Genomic DNA, 25981 nt, shown 5'->3' with positions numbered 1-25981 from the left:
TTGTTTATTCTTGCTTGTTGCATGGTGGTGCTATCTGACAGGGACCCATGAAGCAGGGAGGTGTTTACGAATGGCAGAGTTCTATGCAGCAATTTAAATAGGATCATAAAATCCAAATCTTCTTAACTATCACTCTCTCTGTGTATGCTGAATCGAAATATATAGCTTGCTTGTGCTCATGAAGGTTCATTTCATTGAATTCTTTACCAAGTATTTTGCTCCTAGATGATAATGGTGATGAAGATGTAGATTTGCAGATGAGAGCCAAGCATCACTTGGTTATTGCTGAGCCTCATAACAGTATCTAGATTTAGAACAGTAATTGCTGAGCCTCATAACAGCGATTTTATTCTGGCTAATGGCTGCTTTTTCTTTATTCTCCTATTGTGCTGCCTAAACTACATAATACTTTAAACATTTCTGGCTTTTAATATTAAAAAAAAAACACTTTACTGTATTTAAGGCCTTGGCCCACAAGGTGTTTCTGCCTTTAGACCATTACAGGTATTTTTACTCATCTGTGGCAGTTTATTTCCTGCATTAGGAAAAATCCTTATAACTGCTGTAGGAGACTGGCCTGAAATTTATAGCCGTTCTTCAGAGGTTTTCCTGACCTCTCATTTTCTGAACTTGGGTTCTGATCTTCACAGAACCTCTTCAGTTTGGACACTTCAGAGCTAACATGTTGTCCCTAGCAAATTCATCTGAAGCTAGATCTGATGTCTCTTCTGCACCAGGTGAAGCGTTATTTGCACAGGCCTCCCAGCTTATTGTCAAAGCTGGCATTCGAGAAGGCTAATGGGGAGGAAAAGGATAGAAATTTGGAAAACCTACTTATGAATGAAAGCAAGTGGAATGTTCACTTTTTTATGTATATAGGCCTCTAAATAGCTGTTGTTCCCTAGTGAGTTTGGGAACTTGCTTCCTAGGCAGTAAGCTGAAAAATCTAGGAGATGGTAATTAAAGGATCTCTTTTAAACAATTTTAAACTGAGTTACAGTAGATCCAAATAAAGACCTTTAACCTTAAGATGATCCATTATGAGAAAGGTATAAAAGTATATAATTACTCCAGTCAGTTTCTTTTTTCAGCATTTTGCAGAACAGTTTGCTGTCCTGAATAATTCAGAAAACCTTGCAAGTGCAAAAGTCAAGAGTTCATATAGAGAGATGAAAATATAAATTCGTTTAATACATAAATAAATCCTTTAATTAATTAATAAAAGCTGGCGACAACAGCCAGCGAAGTTAGATTCTCTCTTCCCCCATAGGCTATTTAGAAGGCCTTCTCATCTCCCCCATTGACATCAGCATCCACTGCCCCCAGGGAAGGATCCTAAATGTCTGTTGGTTTTGAAATAACACTGTATTTTTATTTACCAATGTTTATATTGCTTGTAAGCCGCTTTGAAAGGATTGTTAACCTAAACAATGGGATATAAATAATTCAAATGAATACATTGATTTTTTATAATAATTTTATTAAAAATTACACTTAACAACCTATAAAAAACTAATACAAACTACAAGTCCTCTCCTTGTCCGGCAAGAAATTACAAAGAGCCGGTCTACTTGCCAGTTCTTCATTCTGCTGCGGTCGTCAGCTCCGCTTTCAGCGGACCCTTCTTCAGTTTACCATTTCTTTCCCTGGAAGTGGAAAATAAAGAAATACATTGTAATAAATAAAAAGCAAATGTATTCTTGTTCATGGCAGATATTAATGGCTCCTAACGCTATAGCGTAAAGCAGAAGACTTTGCAAATAGCAGTTTTGTGTCAGAACTTCTTTTGTTCGATATATTTAAACAGTGGCAACTTCATGACTCAAATCAGTCTTTGCTCAATATTTTATGGGGTAAAAAAGCAATGCAGGTGCATTGGCTTTATGCTTAAATGTCATAGTCAGAATCACACAACCATTTAACCTTCCTGGGATTAAATTTGTGCCATTAACCATTCTTTGCTTTGCCTCCTGTGCTTGCCAGCTCTTACTGTAATTATCTCTTTCAAATTTTTGAATGCAGACTAGCTCTATTTAGTGGTGAATTTAAAAAATGGGGCATGCAACTAAAAGATAAAAGATATCTCCTACTGAAAGCAGTGCTCCTTTCAGTGTGCTTTGCCCCTCTCACTTCCTACCCAGGGAGGCCATTCAAACAAAAGAGAGAGCTTAATGTGGAAAAAAGCAAGCAGAAAACTGATGTGCAACATTCTTTGGGTACTCAGCACACTTAATCTTTATCAAACTGCAGATTCACTTAGGTCACACAGGAGGCTCCCCTACCCATCCTTCTTTAGGAGTGACTTTCAGGGAGGAGGTAAGGAAGACCAAATGCCCACATGGCTTCTGCATATGCATTTTTAGGTTTCGAGCCAAGATATTAAGAGTCTTTCGCTTGACCACCAAGTGCCTTTACATAAATTTAAATTAATGGATTGTCCAAAAAGCAAATAAATTATTAATCTCATGTTTTGCTGCTTTACTAGGCAGGTCCAAAATGTTCTCAGTGCGAAGAAGAATGTTCCAAGCCACGACCACCTGGATGTTCTCATGCGTGCCCTCTGCCATGTCATCCTGGGGAATGTTTGCCATGTGCTCAAATGATCCGAATAAAGTGTCACTGCAAACTGACAAGCCTGTACATCGAATGCTTGTACGTAATTAAAGGATTTTTTGTTTCAACTTTCAGTAATTAAACTATAATTATTTGTTTTCTGCACTGCTATGCTGAGATGAAGGTTTTCCCTCCCAATTCCCTTCCCTTCCCTTCTGAATAAACAGAGCAAGAAGCTGCTGGTGGGAGGCAAATTTACCCATGGGATGTTTTAATGGTTGTGTTTAGTCTGGACTGTCTTGTTTTATGTTTTAATTGTTTCAATCTACTACTATATTTTGTATGCTGCGCAGAGTCCACTGGAGTGGCGGCTGTATTAGATGATGATGATGATGATGATGATGATGATGATGATGATGATGATGATGATAGAGATTTACAAACAAATTGTGCGCGCATAGGTCTATTTGGAACTGTCAGGCAGGGCTTATCCCCCAACCCCATCCTAAGCAGACTCTACTCAGAATTGGTTCTAAAGTTTTTTGGCGGGGAAGCTGGTTGGAATGCTAGAGGGCGGTACCAATTTCTTAGGGTTTTACTTCAGTCTTGGTCAAACAACTTGATATACTAGGAGATACTAATAAAGTAGAAGGGCCTGTCATTTTACTGCACTAGCATATTGTACTGGCTGGCTCATCTGTCTTTCTGACTTCTTTTTGCTTGCTGCTTATGTTTCAGATAAGGTATCATACTAGACATAAAAGGCCAGAAGAACAGGTTTAAAGGTGAAAACTAGAACCACTGTTTTTGGGCACACTGGGTTAATGGCCAGTTTATCCTGTCTATAATTGTCAGGCTAGTTCGAATCAACAACCAAATTACCAAACGTATCTGAGATACACTGGGTGTTTCAGGTGTTGCCTTGTCGTGCCAGAACTTCTTGTTTTATTCTAATATACCGTAGCATGAGATTTTCATTAACTGTATCACTTGATCTGTGTTTAATTGTTCAAACTCAGTCTCACTTTATCCTTGCCTGTTTTACGTCTGCTTTCTCAGTTCCGCATAGATCTGTTTGCCGATATCTCTCAAAAATAGGGCAAAATTCAACAAATAGCTTGACTTACTGGTTATTTTATCTCTCTTTTTTTTTAATGACCATTGATTTATCTTTCTTCAGAAAAATCACTAATGCTGACCGGCAAGAAAAAGAAGAACTGTGTTCATGCAAAAACCAGTGTCCAAAAGAGGTAAGTCCTATAAGTAAAAGCATTTAAAACTATTTATGGGAATAATGTAGTATTGAAAATTGACAAGTAGTGCCACGGCAGATTTTACAAGCAACCTAAAGTGCTTATACCACGTATACCCACTGACAAATGCATCCGGTGATTTTGCTTTAATCCTAAAAGCTGATGGGGAAGAATAAAAGGACCGTGGGTTGATTCGAATAGAAAACTCTCAAGTAATGTTTAACTTCAGGTGACTACATGGATGCATCCTCATTGTTTTCTTGGTATTAGCGTGGAAATGGTTTTGCATTAAAATTGTACAGAAAATTTCTTTGCATCATTGGCTCAAAGTACAAGGAATTTAAGTATATAAACAGCTAATGTAAGTAAGCAATACTAAGCATTTAGGCTTCGTGTCAGACCCATATATTTTCTCTCTTGTATTACAGCTGCCTTGTGGTCATCGATGTAAAGAGATATGTCACCCAGGCGAGTGTTGTCAGAATTGCAATCAAAAGGTTAAGGTCCGTTGTCCTTGTAAGAGACTTAAAAAGGTAAGCCATATTTATGTGGTAGACTGTTATAAGCAAGGTTATTGTATCCCATGTATATTCATGGGTGAAATGTGATTTAGCACTGAGGGACTTGCTGGAGCAATTTTAGGGGGTCACACAGGGAACTCTTGTTCCACAAGGATAAATCAGCTCATTATTTATTTACCATTTGATTAAACTGTATTTAAGGCGTTTATGTATATTGCCCATGTAATACTTATTCTGGGATGACTTAGAAACAAAGCAATAATAAGGTAATAATATACCTTATATTATTGTGTGTGTATTACCAATAACACACACACGCACACAAATTTCATAGCAAATGCCTGTAAGCAATAACTCAGAATAAAACTTAAACACAAAACACACTAGCAATAAAAATAATATTGTTAAGAGATTAATTTGATAGATTCTACAGGCAATGAAACAGAACGTAACAGCATTTAAGTACATTGTATTATTCTGATCAAGAATAAATATGTAAATAGAACGAGTGTGAATGTCCTAATAAAAAGCACAGTATAAAAAGTAACTCATAGATTCAGTGGTTCCAAATTCACATAAGCGAAGATGGGCTGCATGAGATTTTCTTAAATTGCCTTTTCAGAACAGCTGCTGAAGCACATTGAATCAAGTTAAGTATAAAGCTCTTCTACTTTAGACACAATTTGATTTGGGCATCCAGCTGGTCTAATACTATAAAGTTGGCTTCCTAAGAATGCCCCTCTAGGGAGGCATAATTGGTCTAACTGCCTTTTCCACTGGAGGGAACTTTACTGTCTCATGAATTGTTTTGAATGCTTTGAAGAACTTTGAAGATATTTCTAAGGAATTTTGGTTGTACCAAAATTAATTTACAATGTTACATTTATGTACCAACTCTCAAATGATTCTCCTGTAAATTCTGATAGTTATGGTAGTGCAAATAACAACTTTGGATAAAAATTATGTCCAAAATGAGATGAATTGCCTTGAATATGGTTATTGTAGAATTATAAGAAATCCTCTGCAATTAATTGTGTTAAATTTGGAGTTCGGCATTCTGCTGGGAAATACCTAGTGTAGTTTAGCTCAAGAATGACTAATCCAGAGTGAAGAGAGGAAATATGTATTCCTGACTAATAATCAGGAGGTCATAATTGATTACATAAAAATGGACCAAGAATGATGGTTAAACCAATGAATTCCTAATGTATTTTACAGCAGAGATTCTGCAAGTCTCAACACTGCTATAGTGTTGTCATTACACATGAAATAAGCAATATAATGAATAAGTAATTTTGCCTTTTATGACTTTTTTTCTGAAGCCATGCATTGTCACTTGTCTTTATTCTACAAAGGAACAGTTGTTTAAATTTAAAATAAATCTAGATTTTCAGAATGTCTTTATAACTCGTTTCTGTATTGTCTAGATTTAATAATACGTTAAAAGACCAGTTAGTTGTTTATACTATACTGCTTTTCCTTTTTTTTTTTTTAAATTAGGTCACTATAATCACTAATATGAATATTTTTATTGTATTATGCTTAGTTTTTGTTAAATTTCACTATAATCTATAATAAAACTATATTGGAAAAAAGTAAAAGAATAAATGGAGCAAACAAATATATATTGTAATATTAATATATATATATATATATATATATATATATATATATATATATACGCTCCATTTATTCTTAATAGTTCAGACCTAAATTTATTTATTTATGTCTCAAATTTGTACTATCGCCCATCTCCCCCCGAGGAGGGACTCTGAGTGGTTAAATAGTTAAATATAGTATATTTATGTACTGCCCGACTCCCAGAAACTCTGGACAGTATACACATTTAAGTGCAACTTACAAGAAGGGTCTTTTTTTTTTTAAATCTTATGTGTGCTTTTCATTTTTTCTTTTTTGTAGTCACCCTTGATTAGAGAGAATTCCCCAAACTCCTTCCTTCAAGCTCTTCTTTGTATCTTTTTGGCTACTTAGTACAGGACTTAGATAACATATTGTGGATGCTCTTGAGATAGTAACAATAGAAAGCCAGTCTTTAAGCCCTATGATATGTATGGCATAGTTAGCATGGAATTAAATTTAAGTATGGTTAATTTCCCCATTTAATCAGTTGGATACGGCTGGATTTGGATATTTTAGATTGGTGATGACGTGCTGGCCAGATAGAAGAATAAAGGCAGTAGGTTAAATTCCATTTGGTGACAAGAGAGCAACTGGAATATCTGCTCAATTACCCACAAAAGAATTGTGATTTTTTTTTCCTTGAATGCTACTAATTATGCTAATAGGATACTCTGAAATTGGCCAGGCAGCACACTTCTGAGAGTCAAGCAGATGCCTGGGTAATAAACCAATGCCCTGTATAATTCCAATGTTTATGCTTGAGAAAAGGCAGACAAAACCTTCACTCTTTAGAAACAGTCAAGTGAAAATGTATTTATTTATTTAAAGGTGTATGCTAATTTTGTGATATTTCAGGAGATTCAGGTTCTATACGCAGTGTTCCTTCTCCATTTTTTTCACATAGCAACCAGGTGAAGGTGGTATGATTGAGAGACACTAACTGACCCCAAATCACCTAGTGAGATTTGTAGGTGACCCGTTGACCCATTTTATGTAGAACAGTGGCCCATTAGAACCCTCTTTGGCCTGGAGCAGTAATCTGTACATTACTGTGCCCTTATTTGTTGAAAAGTCTTACTGCATAGATGGCTGCTTAAGATGCTGCCACACCAACAGTTTATTTGTAAAACTAAAGCAATACAGAAAAAGAAAGTCAATATTTTTTAACCATGCAGTTAAACGATGGGGTTAAATACTGACTGGCTTGGGAAGCCTTCTTGAGATACAGTGTTCCTGATCTAAAAAGTCACAGGGCAGAGATAAATTCAAGCGTACTGTTTTCCCCAATGTGTACACAAATAGGAGACTTTCATATCAGTTTCCTGATTTGGGTATCATGGGAAACTGATTTAACAAACTGGTGTCTTGTTTGATGTTCAGCGTGCAAGGAGGAGAAAGGAATGTCACATTTTGTTATTTATTCCCATTTCAGCATTTGTTAATTGGGGAACATCAATATATGTGAATTGGGCTGGCATTTTTATTACTATTACTAGAATAGTCAGCCTGGCACAGAGTTATTTTTCCTAGGGGAAAACATTTATTGAATATTTAGCATAATAAGTATTTCGAATATTTATTGAATATTGACTTAAGAAATGAAGAATGATGAGGAATTCATTTTGGGAAATTGTTTTTTTATTTATACTCTTTTTCTGCCTTATAGGCTGTTAATGTGACTTGAATGTCCATCTAAAACAATCCAATTAAATGCCAGCGATGCATTTAATATGTTGACTATTTGCTAGAATATTGCCAGGTAGTAAACAACATAACAATACATTCAGTACAATAGAAAATGCAGCAAAATATTAAAAACAAACAAACAGTTAAAATACAAGCAAGGTAAAATAAGATGAATGGATGCAGTAATTAAATTAAATTTAATCTAACAAGAGTTGATGACCATTTTGGCATCCATATTATCATGATATGAATAATAGAAAGTACATTTCAGGATTAAAACTTATTTTGAGACTAAAATATAGCAAGATATAAACTGGCAGATAGATTTTTCAGCAGTTAGTGTAGCAAACAATCGTTAATAGATAATTTCTGAAAGAGAATTGGAGTTACAGTATTGATCTATCCACCTCAATTAACTTTGAAAAACATTAACATTGCACACAAAACAGGTGGAGTTTTGATTGCACTGTTAGGGCTTTTTACCATATCCTGTCTACACCCCTACATGTGACTTTTTGTTGTGCGCAACAAACCATTCTGGACTAACATTGGTTCCAGTTCTCCTCTTCTCATAAGAATGCTGGTTGGATCCATTAACGCCTGGGAGACTACCTGTTGTATTTCCCCTTAAGTGCTGCCCTGTATGTTTATTAGTTATTTGTCACATGCCTGGGTTCTACTTATACATAAAACACTTCGTCATACATGCATGTTATGATATAAGTCCATCTTCCCTATTTAGGAAGGGAAGAGATCTAGCATTGGGTGGGTGGATCTTCAGCTCCCTTTATTCTGTCTTCTGCTGGTCCCCAAATCTCCCCACTTGCTAACAGATTTTGAACGATATGGGAGATAGGAAGAAGAAGAGGAATGGTGACATCCATCCAGCTAGCAGATGAATGCAATAGGCTCCTTCCTTCCTTCCTTCCTTCCTCCCTCCCTCCCTCCCTCCCTCCCTCCCTCCCTCCCGCAAATTTATATGGCTGCCCATCTTAATCAAATAACTCAGAGCAACTTGTACATTGTTCATTGTGAGAATAAAATAGTTTTTTAGATTGTTTTGAACATTCTTTGTAGCATGTAATGTTATAATACTCAGAATTTGCAGGGGGGAAGTAAGTTTTTTTTTAATTTGAATTTTGCTCCTAGGAACTTCTGTGCAGTAAAGTTCGTGAAGGCCAGTTTTTCTTAGAATGTGACACTGTGTGCAAAGAAATGAAACGGAAAGCTTCTGAGGTAATTTGCCCTTTGCGGTTATAATGTATTGTTGCTATTTTGAGTAGGGAAAATGAGCGCAGGATTACTTTCCAAGGTTGTTGGGCAGGCCAATTAAATAGCAATTGCATGTTAAATTTAGTTTATTTGTACGTAGTGTGAATAAAGCAGAAAGTCTCCAGATGGGATTGAAAAACCTCTCTCTGGGCCAAATACCAATCCAGAAGAACAATATAGGATTAGATTAAAGAGGGATCTGCCTTGGTATAATGCAATAGACAGTAATCCAGATTCCATTGTCTTGCTCTTTAATGCTATGTGCCATGACACATGTTAGGTTACAATACTTTTAACTCTTACTTGTTCTTCTAGTCTTTCTATAATTGCTTTAAAATTGGGGTGCTTCTTGAGTCTTTTATAGGAGAGGTACATTTTCATTTCCTGGGAAACGTGCTGGCCGCTCTTACTCAATATTCTGCATTGTCTGATCTATTAGATTTCAAGTGCAATAATTTATTGACTGTATCTGTTACAGTTTCAAAACTCTGGCTGTTAGTTTATGCATGTGCTTAGCTGTATTTTTCATCACCTGACAACTATATACCTGATCCATTCTGTGCATGCAGTTTCAGTGATGATGCAGAACAAGAGTTCAGGGCATTGTGTTCATGACGTATAACCCATTGCGCTTACAGCCAATAGGTGACCAGCATGTATGCATGAATCAAGCCTCTGTGCCATTCATTCTTTATTTTTAATGGGAACTAAAGAGATACTGAAAAAAACCCTAGTGTAAGAATGGCAGTATTAGTGAAATATGCCTGTGTATGTAGAAATCATAATTCTGTAGGAATTTTACTGGGCAGCATATCAATAATAGGGAGAACTTAAGCTAAGTTATAGCTTTCTTAATAGTTATATTTAATGAATAGGCATTTCTGAAAGGAAAGAGTGTTTGCATTATGACATGCAAAAAAAAAAAGAAAGCTGTGCATTAGAAAAAGCTTGACTTCCAAAGTCGAACAGAGTAATTTGGAACAGATTTTAATATACTCAGTGAGGGCACAAAGCTGCATTCCCAGTTTGTCGCTTCTGAGCCCTAGCATGTTGCATGCCAGATGGCAGTGCAGCAACCTGTGCCAAAAAAAAAGAAAGGAAAGATGTAGTTATTGATGTAAAATACCCAGTCTGGGAACAGGACAAGTGGGAGTACTAGATACAAACACATTTGCCCTCGGATCTGTGATTGGATGTCTGTCATTTGCCTCAGTTGCAGCATTTGACAGCAGTGGAGAGACCTTGGGACATCCTCAGTTCTGCTATTTGTCTACATCAGGAATTCCAGTCTATCATTCCTAGCAGTTGCATATAATATCTGTGAACTCTTTTGGCTGGTTTACAGATGTGGCTGGTTCATTTTAGGAAAAGACCAATGAATTTATTTCTTATATTCCGCCTGCCCCTGACAATCAGCCTTCCTGCCTTCAGAGAAGAGACATGACTCTTCATCATCATCATCATCATCAATCATCCCCACATGCACGACACACACGGTCTCTTTACTTAACCCACTTTCAGCCAATTTTTCTGAAATCTGTGATGGATATTCCACACAATAGGAATCCTGTTTCAAGCAGACCTGACCACGTTCTACCTGTTGGGGAAAAAAGCACAGCTTTTAACAAATTCAGAATTTAAAGCAGAGACAGGCAAATTTTTGGTGACTGGGGGCCACACTTCAGGGATTCAGGGGCCCTGGGGGTCATATTGGGAGGGGGATGATGCAGACTGGGTGGGACCATCTCACATATGTGGGTGAGGCTGGAATATTCTACATTGTCTAGATTAAAGGTAGGCATTTTTTCCCTTATTAAACTAAGTTTTGCCTATTTTGCATGAGACAGACAGACAGTCATTTGGGGAGGCGGTTTTTTCCCCATGCTAGCTAACAGGAGGTCAGACCTCTGAGTTTCTGAAGCTGCTTCTGATTTCAGCAGCTAAGCTGGACCAACCCAGATCAGGTTGGGTCATTTCCTGAGCTCCAGATACAACCCTCAAAACCTGAGTGGGTGGTCTTCCCCTATTCCTGTAAGGAGTATGTTTATATCACTTGCAGAATAGATGTGGGCAGAGATGTCCACAAAATCCAGCACTTTTGTCAAAACAATGAAAACGTCATGCCATTGCAATACAAGCTTCACCGCTTTTAACATGCCTGCAATGTCATGAAGCATGTACAGAAGGGGCAGACCTTTTGCCACACTGGCACAATGCTGCTTTCCTAATTTGTCCCCCCAATGTACTGATGTCATTATTGCAAATGATATAAAATGATGGCAAATGATGCAATTTGTGTAGTTTGTGTGATGATGTCACTGTGGGTGATACATTCTTCAACTGAATGGACAATCAGGAATAGCTCATGCTCCCCCCAGTTTGACCATTAAATCAAGATTTTACTGTTCTTCTTAATGAAGACACAAAGCAAGTAGGGTAGCATGGCTAGAAAGTCCTCTGCCTATACTTTAGAGGGCTGCTGAAAATACTGCCATTTTCTAATATTGTGTCATATGAAGGTATGTTGTAGTTTAGATAAATAAGCCAGAAGTGTTTTTGCAAAAAGCAGTAAGTTTTATACTGTATTTACACAGATTAAGGAAGCAGAGGCTAGAGCTGCCATTGAAGAAGAAAAACGAAGACAACAGGTATACACTCCAACTGTATTTCCATTGTGTAGGAGAAATTTTTAATATGCTCTTGCTTTGAACTAGATGTTTCAGATTAAAGTAAACTTGTGAAATTCTAAGCAAGCCAACTTCAGTCCATGAGTTTATTGTGTTTAAACCAGTGTTTTTCAACCTGGGCAACTTTAAGATGTGTGGACTTCAAGTCCCAGAATTCCTCAACCAGCAAGGCTGGCTGGGGAATTCTGGGACTTGAAGTCCACACATCTTAAAGTTGCCCAGGTTGAGAAACACTGGCTTAAGCAATCAGTGGTCTGCGCTTACTCAGTTGATCCTGCTTAGCTCCTTCTGCCAGTCTAGTTTGTTTCATGTTCTGTATGAACTGTTTCCACCTGGGGTCTCTGTTTTGTTGCCCTCCTGATAAGGTAGTCTCTGACGCCAAGGTTTGTCCTTGCATACTTATTTGGGTATAATTAGTTAGGGATCCTGCTGAGAGATAATGCTGAACAAAACATATGTCAGGCTCCCTAATTTGCTTAGCTGCTCTTGCTGGCAGGGAGAGACAAATGGAATGATTGAATATTAGTTACTAATGCCCACTGCACAATCACGATAAGCCAGAATTTGGAAGAATTTTGGCTTATATGGGCAATTGGACCAATGTGTTCAAATATGGTTTGATAATCAGCTCTCAAAACTGCTCCATAACAGCTGTGGTTACTTTTGGCAGTTTCTGTTCTTCCAAATGTTCCTTCCTTTATGCATGACAAAGAGGATCTTCATCTGTGATAAGAGTGTTATTTATAATTGTGCCAAATACTACTTGTATTGTATATGTGATCATGGAAAAAGAGCAATGCCCGTGTGTTGTGTTGGCCAAATATTACTGCATAATTATATTTTTAAAGCTGTAGTGCCTATTACATCTAGAAATACTCTTCTTCTCTAATGTCTCCACTCTTGTCTGATTAAAATCTTCATGTATAGGTTTTGAGAATGCAGTTGTCAGGAGTTCTTGTTCCTGAGATGGCCTTTATTTAATGGAAGTATGAAATGTTTATCAACCGTAGCACTGTGATATTCTAAACCATAGCTTCTGTTTTTTCCCTTCCCCTTAGGCTGCTCATTGCAGCAACATTAAACATTCAATGCACATCCCATGTAAATACACCATAAACTTTATATGCACCATATAAAGATGGCTCTGCAAGGATGGGCTGGTGCTAAAGTTATAACGTTCTTCTTAGTAAGGAGCTACTGCCTCTAGAGCTGAAGCTCCTCCTTGAAAATGACTGCTCTGAAGAAATGTTCAATGAGTTCATTCCGTGCAGCTTCTCACACTAATGTCCATGAGCACACAAATGGGTTTTTTTTAAAAAAAATGAAGGCTGTAATTACTGGAACTTGCAGATTTCTGTTGCTTATTCCAAGACTGTGAAGAACCTGAATACTCTAGACATTTCGTTTCACTGCAGTTGAATTTCCAGCTGCAGTATACGGGTAGGGGCCAAGCGTGGGTCTTCTCCATGTCATAGAGCCGCTCTTCCAAGTCTGACGTTCTTGAGATGGGTTGGACTACTCCCATCTCTTTCCTTAATGAGCATCACCAAAGTCAGGCCTTAGCATTATTCCATTTACATAAAGTCAGTGTCTCATGCAGTGTACCATTTTGAGAAACAAGTGGGGAAAAAATGGGTAAGTTTCATTGTTAAAAATAGTTTTAACATTTGTTTTCATCTTTTATTTATTCTTCTCCAGGCAGAACTGGAAGCCTTTGAGAATAGATTGAAAGGACGTCGGAAGAATAAGAGGAAAAAGGATGAGATTGAAGTTGAACAACCTTTATGGCAAAAATATAAGAATATGATTTTGCTGCCAGTATGTGGAATTGTTGTCTTAATGATTGCCTGGTTGCTAGCGTACAATAATTGAAGTCTTAATTACTTCAGTACAGTTCAGCATGCTTCTATTTAAAGAATTGCTAAAATGTTCTGTGTTCTATATTGAGAATTAATGGTCATTGGTGGTTTTTAGTAATTTCCCTGTTTGCTGGAGAAAAACAAAACCTGTCTCAGTTTTTACCTCAAAATCCCTTTAAAATATGTTGTGATGATCATGCCATGCTGTCAATCCTAAGCAATTATGCCAAGTTCTTTAAAATGTCTGTGTAAGATTCATCACATATTGCTTCTCTGACATTATTTTATTTCAGGTTGTCTGTCTGTGCTTAATTATCTTGCAGTGTGTTAATGACCTCTTGGTGATTTAAACATTATATGTTAAAGTTGCTTTAGTACACCTGCATAGCCCTGCAGGTGTTTGGTTTAAAGCACTTGATATGAAACGCAGATAATTCAGCCAATTGACTTGTGGATCAAGCAGCTGCAGCTGTCTAAATGGAATTTAAGATTTTAATTTTTCATTTAGTTAGATTAATATAGGTCCTTAAAAGAAAACCTGAAGCTGCACAGCAATCCTAATTATACTGTGCCGAAAGTTGTTTGTTATTTTTTAAAATCTACTTTAAACATTCTGTGCTCTAAGATTCATTTTTGCTAATTATATAATCAAATAGCAGCTCTTTCCATATTAGACACCTTTCTGTGGAGATTTGCACAGTAGTCAATGTAAATGTCTTTTTCTTTAGATATAGCTGTCTTCAGCTGAAAAGACTTCCAAATCATTGTATTTAAGGCTAATATCTCTGCCCCTCTGAAAAATAGTTTTCATAAAGAAAATGTACTTTAAATAAATTATTACCTGTATCTATTTTGTGTATAAAGTGGCACTCTTTTATCAATATGTTTGCGCTCACACATACAAAGGATTTACCTGATTCAGGTGTGTTAATATGCAAAAAACCCTCTTAAAATCGTGCCTTGTAAATGAACATTTAAAAAGTTGTTTAAATGTTCAACTAACCTGCTACATGTTTACATTAGAATGTTAGCAGCCCTCCTTCAAACTTTCAGATGTTTGATTATTGTTCAAAATTCTGAAATAATTTATAGAGTGCACTGTCACAGTGAAGTGAGTACAAGATTATCTGGCTGTCTTGGTTCATAAACTAGTAAATTAAATATTACTGATTATTAGTTTCCTATAAAATAATGCTCATTTAAAATTGGCTGAATCTTGGACAAAGCAAGCTAGGTAAAAGCTAGTAGAAGTGTTTCAAGATGCTTTGAGAGGTGATATTTTCAAATATTAATGCAATGGATTAGACGAGATTACCAACATTACACATTATAAAAGTATCTAGGCCTAATAAGTGGCTCTATATGTATATGTATGCACATAGCCTTCAGATTATATATCAGAAAAATGGTCTGCAAATACTGTAATTTATTTGGGGAAGTGAAGAGTAGCTTTTAACTTATTTTAAAAAAATGAATTCTTTTGAAAAGACCCTTCCTGCAGTTTTATATTTTAGAAAATCAGCTCCTTAATTTACTTCATAGCTACATGACATTTCTATTATTTAAGGTCACGAGCGGGAAGCTTGTTGTCTTCTAGATTTCATTGAACTACAGCTTCCAGCAGTCCTTTTATTGTTCATGTTGGAGAGCCTGTTGGGAATTGAAGATCATGAATGTCTGGAAGGCCACAGGTCTCCGTCCCTATGCAGATTACATTTCATTCTCATGTATGTTAGTCTTTTTTTTTATTATCTTACTATTATAAAATCTATGTTCACAGGTAATTATATGAAAACCAGTAGCAGAACAGATTTTATCTTTGTGTATTATGTGTTGAAGTAGCTCAGTGTTGTCTCAGATTGAATGTTGGTGAAATTTCTTGGCAAATAGCTGGATAAACGTTTAGCTATTTCAGTACTCTCATTAATGCATTTGTTTCTCCGGCATGTAAGTACATAATGTACCATATCTAGAAGAGATTAATGTTTTGGCTATTCAGCTGAAGGAAACTAATAGGAGTGGACACAAGTATAAAAAGTGTCAAAATTATTTGCCACTATTAGATATGAATAAAGAAAGGGAACATAATTTACGAGTTCTGAGGGCTGTGCAGAGGGCAACAGAACATAGCAATGGGAATGTAATACAGAGTAGCATCCAGTAAAATCTGTTTTCATCATTTTCATAATGATGAAAATGCTTCTAATGTTTAATTAGTAGAGTTGGAGTAAAGAATGCCTAGTGGAAGCTTGGAAATTAGGAGTAGAAGTAGTGATGAGTTGGGATTTCAGATGTGACTGAGTTTGAGAAGGATTTCCTTACCTTGAACTGAGTCATTGGCCAATTTTTTTTTCCTGCAGGTGGGTTTAAATACCTGTGTCAAACTGAGAGCTAAAGGTTGCATGTTACATTTAAAACATGGAGAATCCTAGTCCATACCATTTATCTTTTACGGATGTTTCTCCTGCTTTTGATGGCTCTTCCTTTTGACTTTCTTTTGAAATTAACCAAATACACCAGTAATCCAGTTAGTTTTGTGTTCTAAATTATTTAAACCTCTAAGAGAAATTTTGTTTGTGCCCCTTACCCTGGTCTTGCTGGGCAGCATTCTTAGTACCTACAAAGTAGTGTTGTAGGCTACCGAAAATGACTTGGAGGGCTTTGTTCTAAATGATTTTTTCCACGTAGTTGCATGAAATCAAAATTCATGGTAGAAAAGCTGCAAGACTTCAATTGTTTTGGTGTATAGATTGTCCCATCTTTTCACTCACTGGACTTGCAATATTTTATTCCAGGGGGGGGGGAAACCAGATTTTTCTATCAGTGCATTCTTGGCCATAATGAAATATGGTTATCCTATGTATCACAATCACTTTCAGCTGTTGGAGGCTAATGTAGCATTTCTTCTGATAGGCACTTACTGTAAATCAGCCAGGTTTTCTATCAATTTGAAAACAAAGATGTCCAACCATAAATATTTAATACTTTCTATATACAGTACATGGAGGACTATTTTATTAGAAGTGTTATTAACTCTTTGTTAATAGTCAAAGAGTGTGTTTTTAAAAGCTTAAGGGATCCTGATAGCACATGTGAAGTTCCAGAACTATGGAAGCTTGAAGAAGTTGGAAGTTTCCCTTTGTGGGTAGACCAGGGTGGGAAACAGTTGGAAATAAACAAACAATAAAGGGATTTTAAAAACCAAGTAATTGTAAGAGAATGTGTAGAATAACAATTCATGACCAAAGGCTGTTTTTCACATATATGGATGATATCACAAATGGGCCCAAAGGTCAGAGATCATCCATGATACCGTCCAGTTTCGTAAGCGGCAGCTGCCAAACAACAAAAGCCATCTGAAGCAAGCATGTGTCCCCCAGAAGAACCACAGCTACACACTGGCTGCCTTAAGCACACCACAGTTTTGGCCACCACCCATTTTTTTAAGGGACATGGTGACTGAAATAGAGCTGCGCTTGCAGTGGGAAGGGTGCTTGCAGTAAGCTTCAGAAGTGCCAGCTGAACTACTGAAGTTCTCCTGCTCAGGAGGTCTAGTGGGTTGTGCAAAACTCTGGTAGAAGATCTGATTATTGTTAGCATGCTTCATATGCATTGCTATCTATTCATTTCTCTTGTATCTATGCCTGGTTGCTTAGTATTGTAAGAATGTTTTGGGTACTGGGGGGTGGGGGACACTTTTTTCCCCCCAGAAATTTAACAACTTTGCATAATTTTTCAGGAAAAAAGTATCCTAGATCAGAACAGCTAACATGTACAGACTTGGCCCATTAGTCTATCTAATCCAATACTATCAGTGCCAACTGCCAAGAACTCTTGAGGATATCAGACTGAAGTCTTTCTCAGCCTTGACTTGGAGAAGCCATGGATTAAATCTGGAATTTTCTGCATAGAAAGCAAAGGCTCTATCTGAGCTACAGCTCTGCCATTCCTTTTGGAAACTTTGGGAAGCATTCTGACAAACTAGAAGTGGAAACTGGTGAGTGTTTTAACAGTGGGGATGGGGGGAAATGGATATTGAAGACAGATACTTTTTGGAACACGCTTTGCTTTTACCCTGTTTTATCATCCCCCTTTCTTCATCTGCTAATATAATACAACTTTTGCATTTCTTGAATTTTAACTTGTACAAAAGCTCTTGCAGATTCTGTGCCTGCTTGAACATTTAAAGGGGTAGGTGGAAATGAAAGCATCAGAGAATAGATCTTTTCTAGTAGTCCTGGTGATTGAGTAGGCTGAGCAACAGCCAGGTGTACTAAGATCAGCCAGACCTTCAAAAATTGGTATACTAGGTCTACTCCCTATTTTCCTGTGGCTAAATCTGCTGCCTGTCAGGAGTGGACATCCAACAAAGTCATTCAGGTCCTAAAACAGTCTTACAGCAATCAGAGATTGGAAAGGAAAATAAATGGATGCTCAATCCAGATTTGACTGGTGAAATCTGAGTGGCATTTTGAATGTCATTTTGGAGAGGAAGGTAGGAAATGGATTAATTAGGTATGGAATATTGCTTAATCTAGCTTGCAGCTCACCTCTAGACTTTCTAGGTAAGAAACAACAAACCAGCAGCTTCCCCATAAATTACAGAAGATGAAAGTACATTAATCTCTGAATAGTTGTACTCTCAGTTGCTCAGAAAAAGGAAAATCCCATCCTGGATGAAACTGAAAGGGAAATGTGCAACCTTAATTTTACACTAGAACCTCTTCTGGTCTTCCATAAATGTCATTGCACCTTCAATCAGCTTTAACCCCCCCCACACACACCACATTCCCCTTAAAACAAAAACAGTGCCTAATAGGAGAAAGTTGATGAAGATTCTCAGTCATCCAGGTGAAATTCTCTGTAGGTTGAGTCATGGCAACTGGATTTCTTTCTTTTTGGTTGAAGCGTTTCGCTGCTTGTCCAAGCAGCCACTTCAGTCTGGGCAAAGGTTGGTGAGGGGAGCCCATATATGTCTTCCAGGGTGGCTGCATTGTCCCTACACCTGAATGGCTGTTAATCCATTACATGACAATCCAGACCTCCATGGCACAATTAACAGCCATTCAGGTGTAGGGACAATGCAGCCACCCTGGAAGACATATATGGGCTCCCCTCACCAACCTTTGCCCAGACTGAAGTGGCTGCTTGGACAAGCAGCGAAACGCTTCAACCAAAAAGAAAGAAATCCAGTTGCCATGACTCAGCCTACAGACTAATAGGAGGAAGGGCTCTTGACAATATTGGGCTATTTTTCAAGGCCAAGTGTAGCACGCACTCTAGCAGGCACTGTCCTGTTTTTGCAACGTATTTGTTATAATATATAAAGGGGCAGACTTTATCAGCACGCTCGCTCTCAGGAGAATATATAGTCACTTTGGGGGGGCGGGCAGGTCCCACTTCCTATTTCTGCACCCTTAGAAAAAGCATTTGTGCAGTATAAAGTCTGGGCGGGAGAAGCCCAGCCGCACCTAGGACAACGTGATGCATAATACCATGAATGTTGAAAGAACAATTCGTACAGTGACATTGTAACAGTTGAAGAGTAAAACAAAGAATTGAAAGCTGGGCCACAGAAGGAATTAGGAAGAACGTGAGTTTGCAACTAACAGACTAGGTACAAGAGAGGAAAGCTCTCCAAATCTGAGCAAAGCTATTTATAAAATAATCCTGGTGTTAAGTAAGAGTTCACTGTGGCTACCTTTTTTTTTTCCTAGAACAGGAGCTGAAGAATTTGAAACTAGAGTTGAATATTCAGTGTGAACCATTTCCATCATTTCAAAATACAAATAGTTTTAGGATTGCTTACTGTTTGTTAAAGGCCTGGTTTCTAAAGCTCAAACCTTTGATTTTCCATTTCCCTGAAAGTGAGTGCAAATGTGGAACTAAAATCTGTTGTGGCTGCAGAAAGAACATTTGAAAAGACTGATTATTGAGTATAATATGCCATCAACAGTCAAGATCTCTTTTAAGACATAAAACCCAAGTTTAAAGCTGTGAGACAAGCCAGCCACTGGCAACTACAGGAGGAGCCACCTAAGATGGTTTCAGAGCTGGGGGGTCATATAGAAAGAGGCCGTTTCTCAGAGAACTGACTCACCCAATATACTTCCATGGTGAGAGTTAGTGGGTTGTATTTTGTCTGGAAACAAGTTGGTAATCAACCAACATTTCCAAGTCAGACATAAAGCAGCCACAACATAGCACATCGCATCAGTTAATCCCAGACGTTACCAGTAGACACAACCACACTTTTAGGTCATTTTCGTCCAGGAAAGGACCCAGTTGATGAACCAGCTGAAGCTGATAAAGCGCTCTTGGCTGTTAAACCAAGCCAAATTAATGCTGATTTGTAATCACCTCCCAACTGCAGGCCTGCTTCTTTTGAGAGAGCGTAAACCTATTCAGAGAAAGAAGACCAGCCATCTTGGTCTAGGAGGTTAGTGAGACATGATCGACCTTTTCAAGAAGCCGTGTTGTTTTCCAGCGAGTTTAATGCATTGTACACGTTATTTTCTCATTACTTTTCACTGGTTTATTCCAAATAACTAACTAGACTGGTTTGGGTTTATTTGTTTTTGTAGGTTCTGTTGATCATCTTTTAGAAACTGGGGTTATATTGGCTGATAATTTTGCAATTCTCAGGGAAAATGCTGATATTTAGGGAGAACTTGCACATTTTTGTTGATCAGTGATTTCACATCTGAAAACCTCAGGTGGATCCCACCTGGATTAGAATTTTGGCTTAATTTCAGTGTATCAATAAACCCTTCTCTCTAGTCATCTCAATTCTTCCGATTTCTTTCCTGGGAAAAAACAAAAAGCTAAAGCATAATAGTCTGCTCTATAATCTCTGCAGATTAGATGGATGCAAAGGATTCATAAAGCATCTCTGTTACAGTATTTCTTTGTTCTCTGCTTACGCTTCTGTCATTCTAATGTCATTCAACAGTTCAACAGTTTTCAGCTCAGTTTCAGCTTCCAGCAATATTTTTAAATTTTATTTTTTCACTTTTAACATCCTGTAAAATGGCAAAGAAACAATACAACATCTAAGGATGGTATATCTGGAAAATGTGTCACAATTCCTGTATATCACTAGATTTGTCAAAATTAGACCTATTACTAGTATCGACATAATACGGTATGTATAATCTTTCCAGATAGATAAAAATGTGATTAATCCCTCTGTGAATTTAATATTTGAATTTTATCAGTATTTTTTTCAAGAAGAGCAACTGACCATACATACCTTGGTGCACTGATTGTCCAGTGATAAATTATCCAAGTTTCCACTTTTAAGTGATTATTGATTTAGCACCTAGGAATAAAAATATAATGTTCCTCTTTGCTTAGGAGTTACCTTCCTTGAAAATAGGTAATAATCCCAATTCTGGAACACATTCTACTTTTTGCCTAGTTGTTATTTTGAGCTCTTCTAATATTTTCTTCCAGAAAGACACAACCTTTTTGCATGTCCCCACATATGAAAAAACGTTCCATTCTGATAGTCTCTCAGAATTTTGATGAGTATCTATGAGATAAGGGACACGGTGGCGCTGTGGGTTAAACCGCTGAGCTGCTGAGCTTGCCGATTGGAAGGTCGGCGGTGTGAATCCGCTTGACGGGGTGAGCTCCCATTGCTAGTCCCAGCTCCTGCCAACCTAGCAGTTCGAAAACATGCAGATGTGAGTAGATCAATAGGTACCGCTTTGGCGGGCAGGTAACGGCGTTCCATTCAGTCATGCCGGCCACATGACCACAGAAGTGTCTATGGACAAACGCCGGCTCTTCGGCTTTGAAACGGAGATGAGCACCGCCCCCTAGAGTTGGACACGACTGGACTTAATGTCAAGGGAAACCTTTACCTTTACTATCTATGAGATATCTGTGTGATTTTAATTGGAGTTATATACCAGCCATATATTATCTTCCATTGCATGGATGGATGGTGATAGAAAGTCACCCATTCCTTTAGATTGGGAAGGATTACTATTAATTTCTCAAAGGCAGTTAAACACCAAGAGGCTGACTTCTTTATATCCTCCTCATTCAACAAGAATTTAAATTGGAAGCATGTTAGCCAAGACTAGTAGGCAACCTATTTGTAACTCAAGTTCTTCTTTATTCTGTGGTATCCTATTCCTCTAAAAGTCTCTTGCTCCATAGCAACTGAGATTTCTCCAAGTCTTCATTTCTATTGATCTATCTTGATTATAGAATCCTGACTATACAATTAAAGGTGTTAGGGGGAAGATGTCCTCATCAGCGCTTCATATTGTTTTTTCCACATCTGAAATGTAGCTTCTCATCCAACATGCTTAACTTCTAAGAAGTCGTCCATGGGTGAAAGCTCAAGAGTGATGCTTACTTGGGCGGTTCCTAACCAGGAAAGTGTTGTCCCAGGGCGGGATTGGATGTTTTCAGCAAAGTAGACAGTTGGATATTGCACCAACTTATTTCCCCCAAAAGATGATGACAAAGGGTTTTCCCCTTAGACAATGATTTAGGGGAGCCTTGAGACCAAAGAGGTCAGAGGCTTGCGTGTATGTCTCTGTGTGTTTTAAGCAAGGACATAATCTATTCTGCCGAATTTAGTAGCCATAAGGGATGTGTTTGGGAAATAAGGGAGAATGGGCAATAGTGGCTGGAGAATTATTCAGAGGGGATCTGTGTTTATGGAATATGGTGAAAGGTGAAAGGTCTCCTGGGCAAGCACCAAGGCATGTCCAACCCTTTGGGGGGACGCCACTTTCACAGTATTTTCTTGGCAGACTGTAGCGGGGTGGTTTGCTATTGCCTTCCCCAGTCGTCACCTTCCCAGCAAGCCGGGTGCTCATTTTACCGACCTCGGAAGGATGGGAGGCTGAGTCGACCTGAGCCGGCTACCGGAGAATCCAGCTTCCGCTGGGATTGAACTCGGGTCGTGGGGAGGGTTTCGGTTGCAATGCTGCCGCCTACCACTCTGCGCCCACGAGGCTCAGTAGATTATGGAATACACTGAGACGCAAATTATGATTCACAGACCAGAATGGCTAAAAACACCAATCATACAAGCTTATTGTTTAGAGTAACTTTTGTCCAACAAGTTTAAGCATGGTTAACCAAACCACAGTTTATCCAATTAACCTAATTTTCTTGGTTTGCATGATGCCTTGAACCATAATCTCGATATACAGGCAGGCTTTCCACAGCACACCAGCCGAAAACGCTGGTTTGTAGTCTATGCGTGGTGCCATCACAGCTAATCCAAAAGAGCAGGAAGCTCCATTGCCCTGTATGCAAAGCACTCACAATCTATAGAAATCCTCACTTCCGAGTTACGCAACCCTTGGTGGCATGTGTGTGTGTGCGTGTGCGGGGATGAAGGGGAAAGGAATTGCCCATCTTGGCTTTAATATTACTAGCAGAGGGGGGAATAAGTGCTTTTAGTGAGCATTTTGCTGTCTGGAGGACATTCTGCAGTATTTCATCCAAAAGACAGATTCTGAAGAGTGGTGTATCCTGAACAACACAAATGCGAATTTTATGTAACTCTGAGTGCTTCCTTTCAGTCCCATCCATCCATCCATCCATCCATCCATCCATCCATCCATCCATCCATCCATCCATCCAAACTAATACGGTTTTTCTCCACCTAGTTTTATCGGTGCAAGGTAAAAAGGGGCAAGCCCTGTTGGGGGCGGGGTGATAAAAGAAAGGGAACTTTGTTGAAAATTCTTCTATATGAGCTTCCGCGGGTCGCCCTTCTGCCCCGAGGGCTTCGTTCCGAAAGGAAAGGGCTGGGCTTTGAACACAGACCGCGTCCCCTTTAAGCCTGCTCGAGGGCAGCCCTTCCCTTGCTGCCTCGGTTCGGAGGTCTCTCCGGGGGACGAAGGTGGTCTCGATCCTGCCCTTCGCTTCCTCGCGCCGCGCCCGCTGTCCCGCCTGGCAGGCAAGGGGGCTACGGCTGGGGTCTCACCCGTACGCTCCGGCGGGGCTGGGTGTGGATCGCTGAACGGCCACATCCCCGAGCCACCCCTACTCGGGAGCCGCCTGCCTGCTGGCGGGGTGGGCTGGGGAGCTGGCTTTCGCCGCCGAGACCGCGCGAGGAGTCCGAAAGCCACAGCCGGGGAAAGTGGCGAAGAAGACGGACGCGCGGAGCATGTCGGCTCTGGACCGGCTCCAGCCGGAGGGAGACCGCTACCGGCAAGTCCTCCCCACGGAGCAGGTAAGGGTTACGCAGCTGCGCCCTTTGCAGCCCGGCCCGCTGGCAGCTCCCGCGGTGGTCAGCTCTCCTTTCCGCCGCTCCCCGCAGGGCGCGCAAGGCGCTGGCAAAGCTCGCCCGCGCTGCCTCTCCGTCGACCCTCCCGGGGCACGCTCGGCCAAAGCGCGGCTGGGCGGTGTGGCGTGAGCGTGCCGTGGGAATGCAGCTGGGCTGCGGGGCACCGAGCAGACGGGCTTTGTCCTGGGGAAGCTAATGCCGGGCTGACAGTCTTGGAGAGCCTTGGTCTTGGCAGGCGGGCGCTGTGCGGCCGCTTCGGGGGACCAATCTCGCAGGTCGTGTTTTCAAAAGCCCGACGCGAGCCCGCTCCTTCTGGGCACGGAGAGGCGGTGGTTACAAAGCAGAAGCGGAGTTGGGCTGCGCTTTTCTGGTTCCGGGAGATCGGGTGTTGGAAAGGCGAGCTCCGGGGCGGGTAAAATCGGAGAAAGGTTCCGCTGAAGCCTGAATGGGCGCGCGCATAGCCACGGTTGGATGGAAGTGCCGGCAAAGCTGGGCAGACGCCGACGGTCAGGAGCGAAGCGTCTGCGCGGCCCGCCGGTTTTCCCCGCCCGGCCCGTTCCGCCTTCGCCGGCTTCGCGGGGTTCAGGTCGCGCCGTCCGTCGCCTGAGCAGCTCCTGCGGGTGTCTCCGGATACCCCCTCCCCGCATTTGCTCCAGGCCAGGCGTGCAGAGGAAGGTTGTGTGCTGAACTTTATTGCATTTATCGGCCACAGGTTCACCGGTGCTTGGCTTTGCCAAGATTAAGCAGATTTTCTGAAATCTCGAGGAGCTCGAAACCATAAACTAAACCCCCGGGCTGGCACAACCCAATCGGCTAAAACGTGCACGAACTGTGCCAGTTATTGCAGGAACTCAACCCGCCTGCTCCGCTTCGGGAACCCCGCCATTTCGATTGGTGCATGCCCTAAATCACGGTTAAGGCTGACCGTGGTTTAACTATGGTTAGCGGAACTGGCGCATTAGCTCCTTAACCTTGGGTGAGTGTCCTGGGCTGGGCCAACCAAGCCCATTGGGCTTTTTTTCCTGATTCACACGACTGTGTTAACCCAGGAAACTGGCCACTTCCATCACCAAGGGGAACCTGGTGCGGTCCGGGGAAACTGAGTTCGTAGCTTTGTTCATTTCTAAGGTGTGAACGAACCGATTCGGGGCAGCGTTTTTGCAAACCGTATTGTGAAAGCAAGCAAGCAAGCCGGTGTGGCCCCCGAGGCTGAATTCCCGCCCTTGGGATCCGGGCCGCCGCGTCCTGCTCATCATCTCCTGCAGGTGTGCAAACCGGCAGGGGATCCAGCGCAAGCTGGTTGCGCGAGTTTGGCTGGGGAGGGAGAGTTCAGCCTAAGCCCCCGCGTGATTTGGGACCTGCGAAGCCAGGCTGCCTCCCGGGGTTTCCTGGAAGAAGGCAGGATGTGCCTCTCAAGAAGAACGGGAGAAGGGAGTGAACAAGAAAAGAAAGCTTTTTGTCCTCGGCCCCCGGTATTTAGGCTAGAGCCGGAGTTTTCAAAATTTTCAGGCCGGGGAACCTGCTAATTAAAAAGAAAAAGATCAAGAGGGAAGCCCCAGAGATAGGAAATCGGCTGCGCTCGACTGATTTTTGTTTTCTTTTGCCCCCGTCTCTCCCCGCAACCCTGTAAGTCCTTGCGGAGCCCCTGAGTGAAAAACGAGGGGCTAGAAGACAAAAGAGGTCGTGGCAGCTGCAGGATCCGCGCCGGATCCCGGGCTGCCGGAGAGCTACTCGGCTGCTTCCAGCGACGGCGGACGGGAGGCTCGAACTACCCAGCGACTTCAAGGCTCGCCCGCGGGTGCTTCGCTGCGGGGCTTGTAGGTGGGCTTTTGCTACTTCATTTCAGAGCCGGGAAAAAAAGAGCCGGTCCTTGTTTCTTCCCGTCTTTCAGGAGTCCACATCCCGCAGGTTTAACTTCCTGCTTTAACTTTTTCTTGGCTGCAGCGTTGTCTGTTCCTACTTCGGCTTTTTCCGCTGAGATCCCCCTCCAAAGTTAATCGTGGACCCAGCCTTAAGGGACAGCACAGGCGGACGGGGTCGCTGGCTCCAATTCCGTAGCGCCGACCTAATGCGGTGTGGTTAATAATTCTCACCTTCCAGCCCAGCCCGGCCTTTGCTTCTGGGTTACGGCTAAAAACAGAATTTAGTGGTTTTTTTTAAAAGACACCTGCAAAAAAAAAAAAAAAAATGAATAGGGCAGCAGCAAAGCAGAATGTGGCAGAAAATGCCGAACGCTGGAGGACAA

General features: G+C 40.4%; 2 protein-coding genes across 2 annotated transcripts in view; both read left to right on the top strand.

Moving 5' to 3' along the window:
* The window catches only part of NFXL1 (nuclear transcription factor, X-box binding like 1), a 45076-nt gene extending 30754 nt beyond the window's left edge, over positions 1-14322 (top strand). The window contains exons 17-22 of the mRNA XM_063309657.1: positions 2486-2652; positions 3734-3803; positions 4235-4339; positions 8804-8890; positions 11521-11574; positions 13312-14322. Of these exons, the coding sequence (XP_063165727.1) occupies positions 2486-2652; positions 3734-3803; positions 4235-4339; positions 8804-8890; positions 11521-11574; positions 13312-13485 (657 nt within the window). The 3' untranslated portion in view covers positions 13486-14322. The remainder of the gene's footprint in view (positions 1-2485; positions 2653-3733; positions 3804-4234; positions 4340-8803; positions 8891-11520; positions 11575-13311) is intronic.
* A 9325-nt stretch (positions 14323-23647) lies between these two features.
* Positions 23648-25981, top strand: part of CORIN (corin, serine peptidase) — a 141980-nt gene continuing 139646 nt past the window's right edge. The window contains exon 1 of the mRNA XM_063310346.1: positions 23648-23682. The gene's annotated coding sequence lies outside the window, so the exon portion shown is untranslated. The remainder of the gene's footprint in view (positions 23683-25981) is intronic.

Source organism: Candoia aspera, chromosome 8 (genome assembly GCF_035149785.1).
Source record: "Candoia aspera isolate rCanAsp1 chromosome 8, rCanAsp1.hap2, whole genome shotgun sequence".
In the NCBI taxonomy this organism is placed as follows: domain Eukaryota; kingdom Metazoa; phylum Chordata; class Lepidosauria; order Squamata; family Boidae; genus Candoia; species Candoia aspera.
Note: the sequence above shows the minus strand (reverse complement) of the source record. Positions and strands in the feature narration are given on the sequence as shown.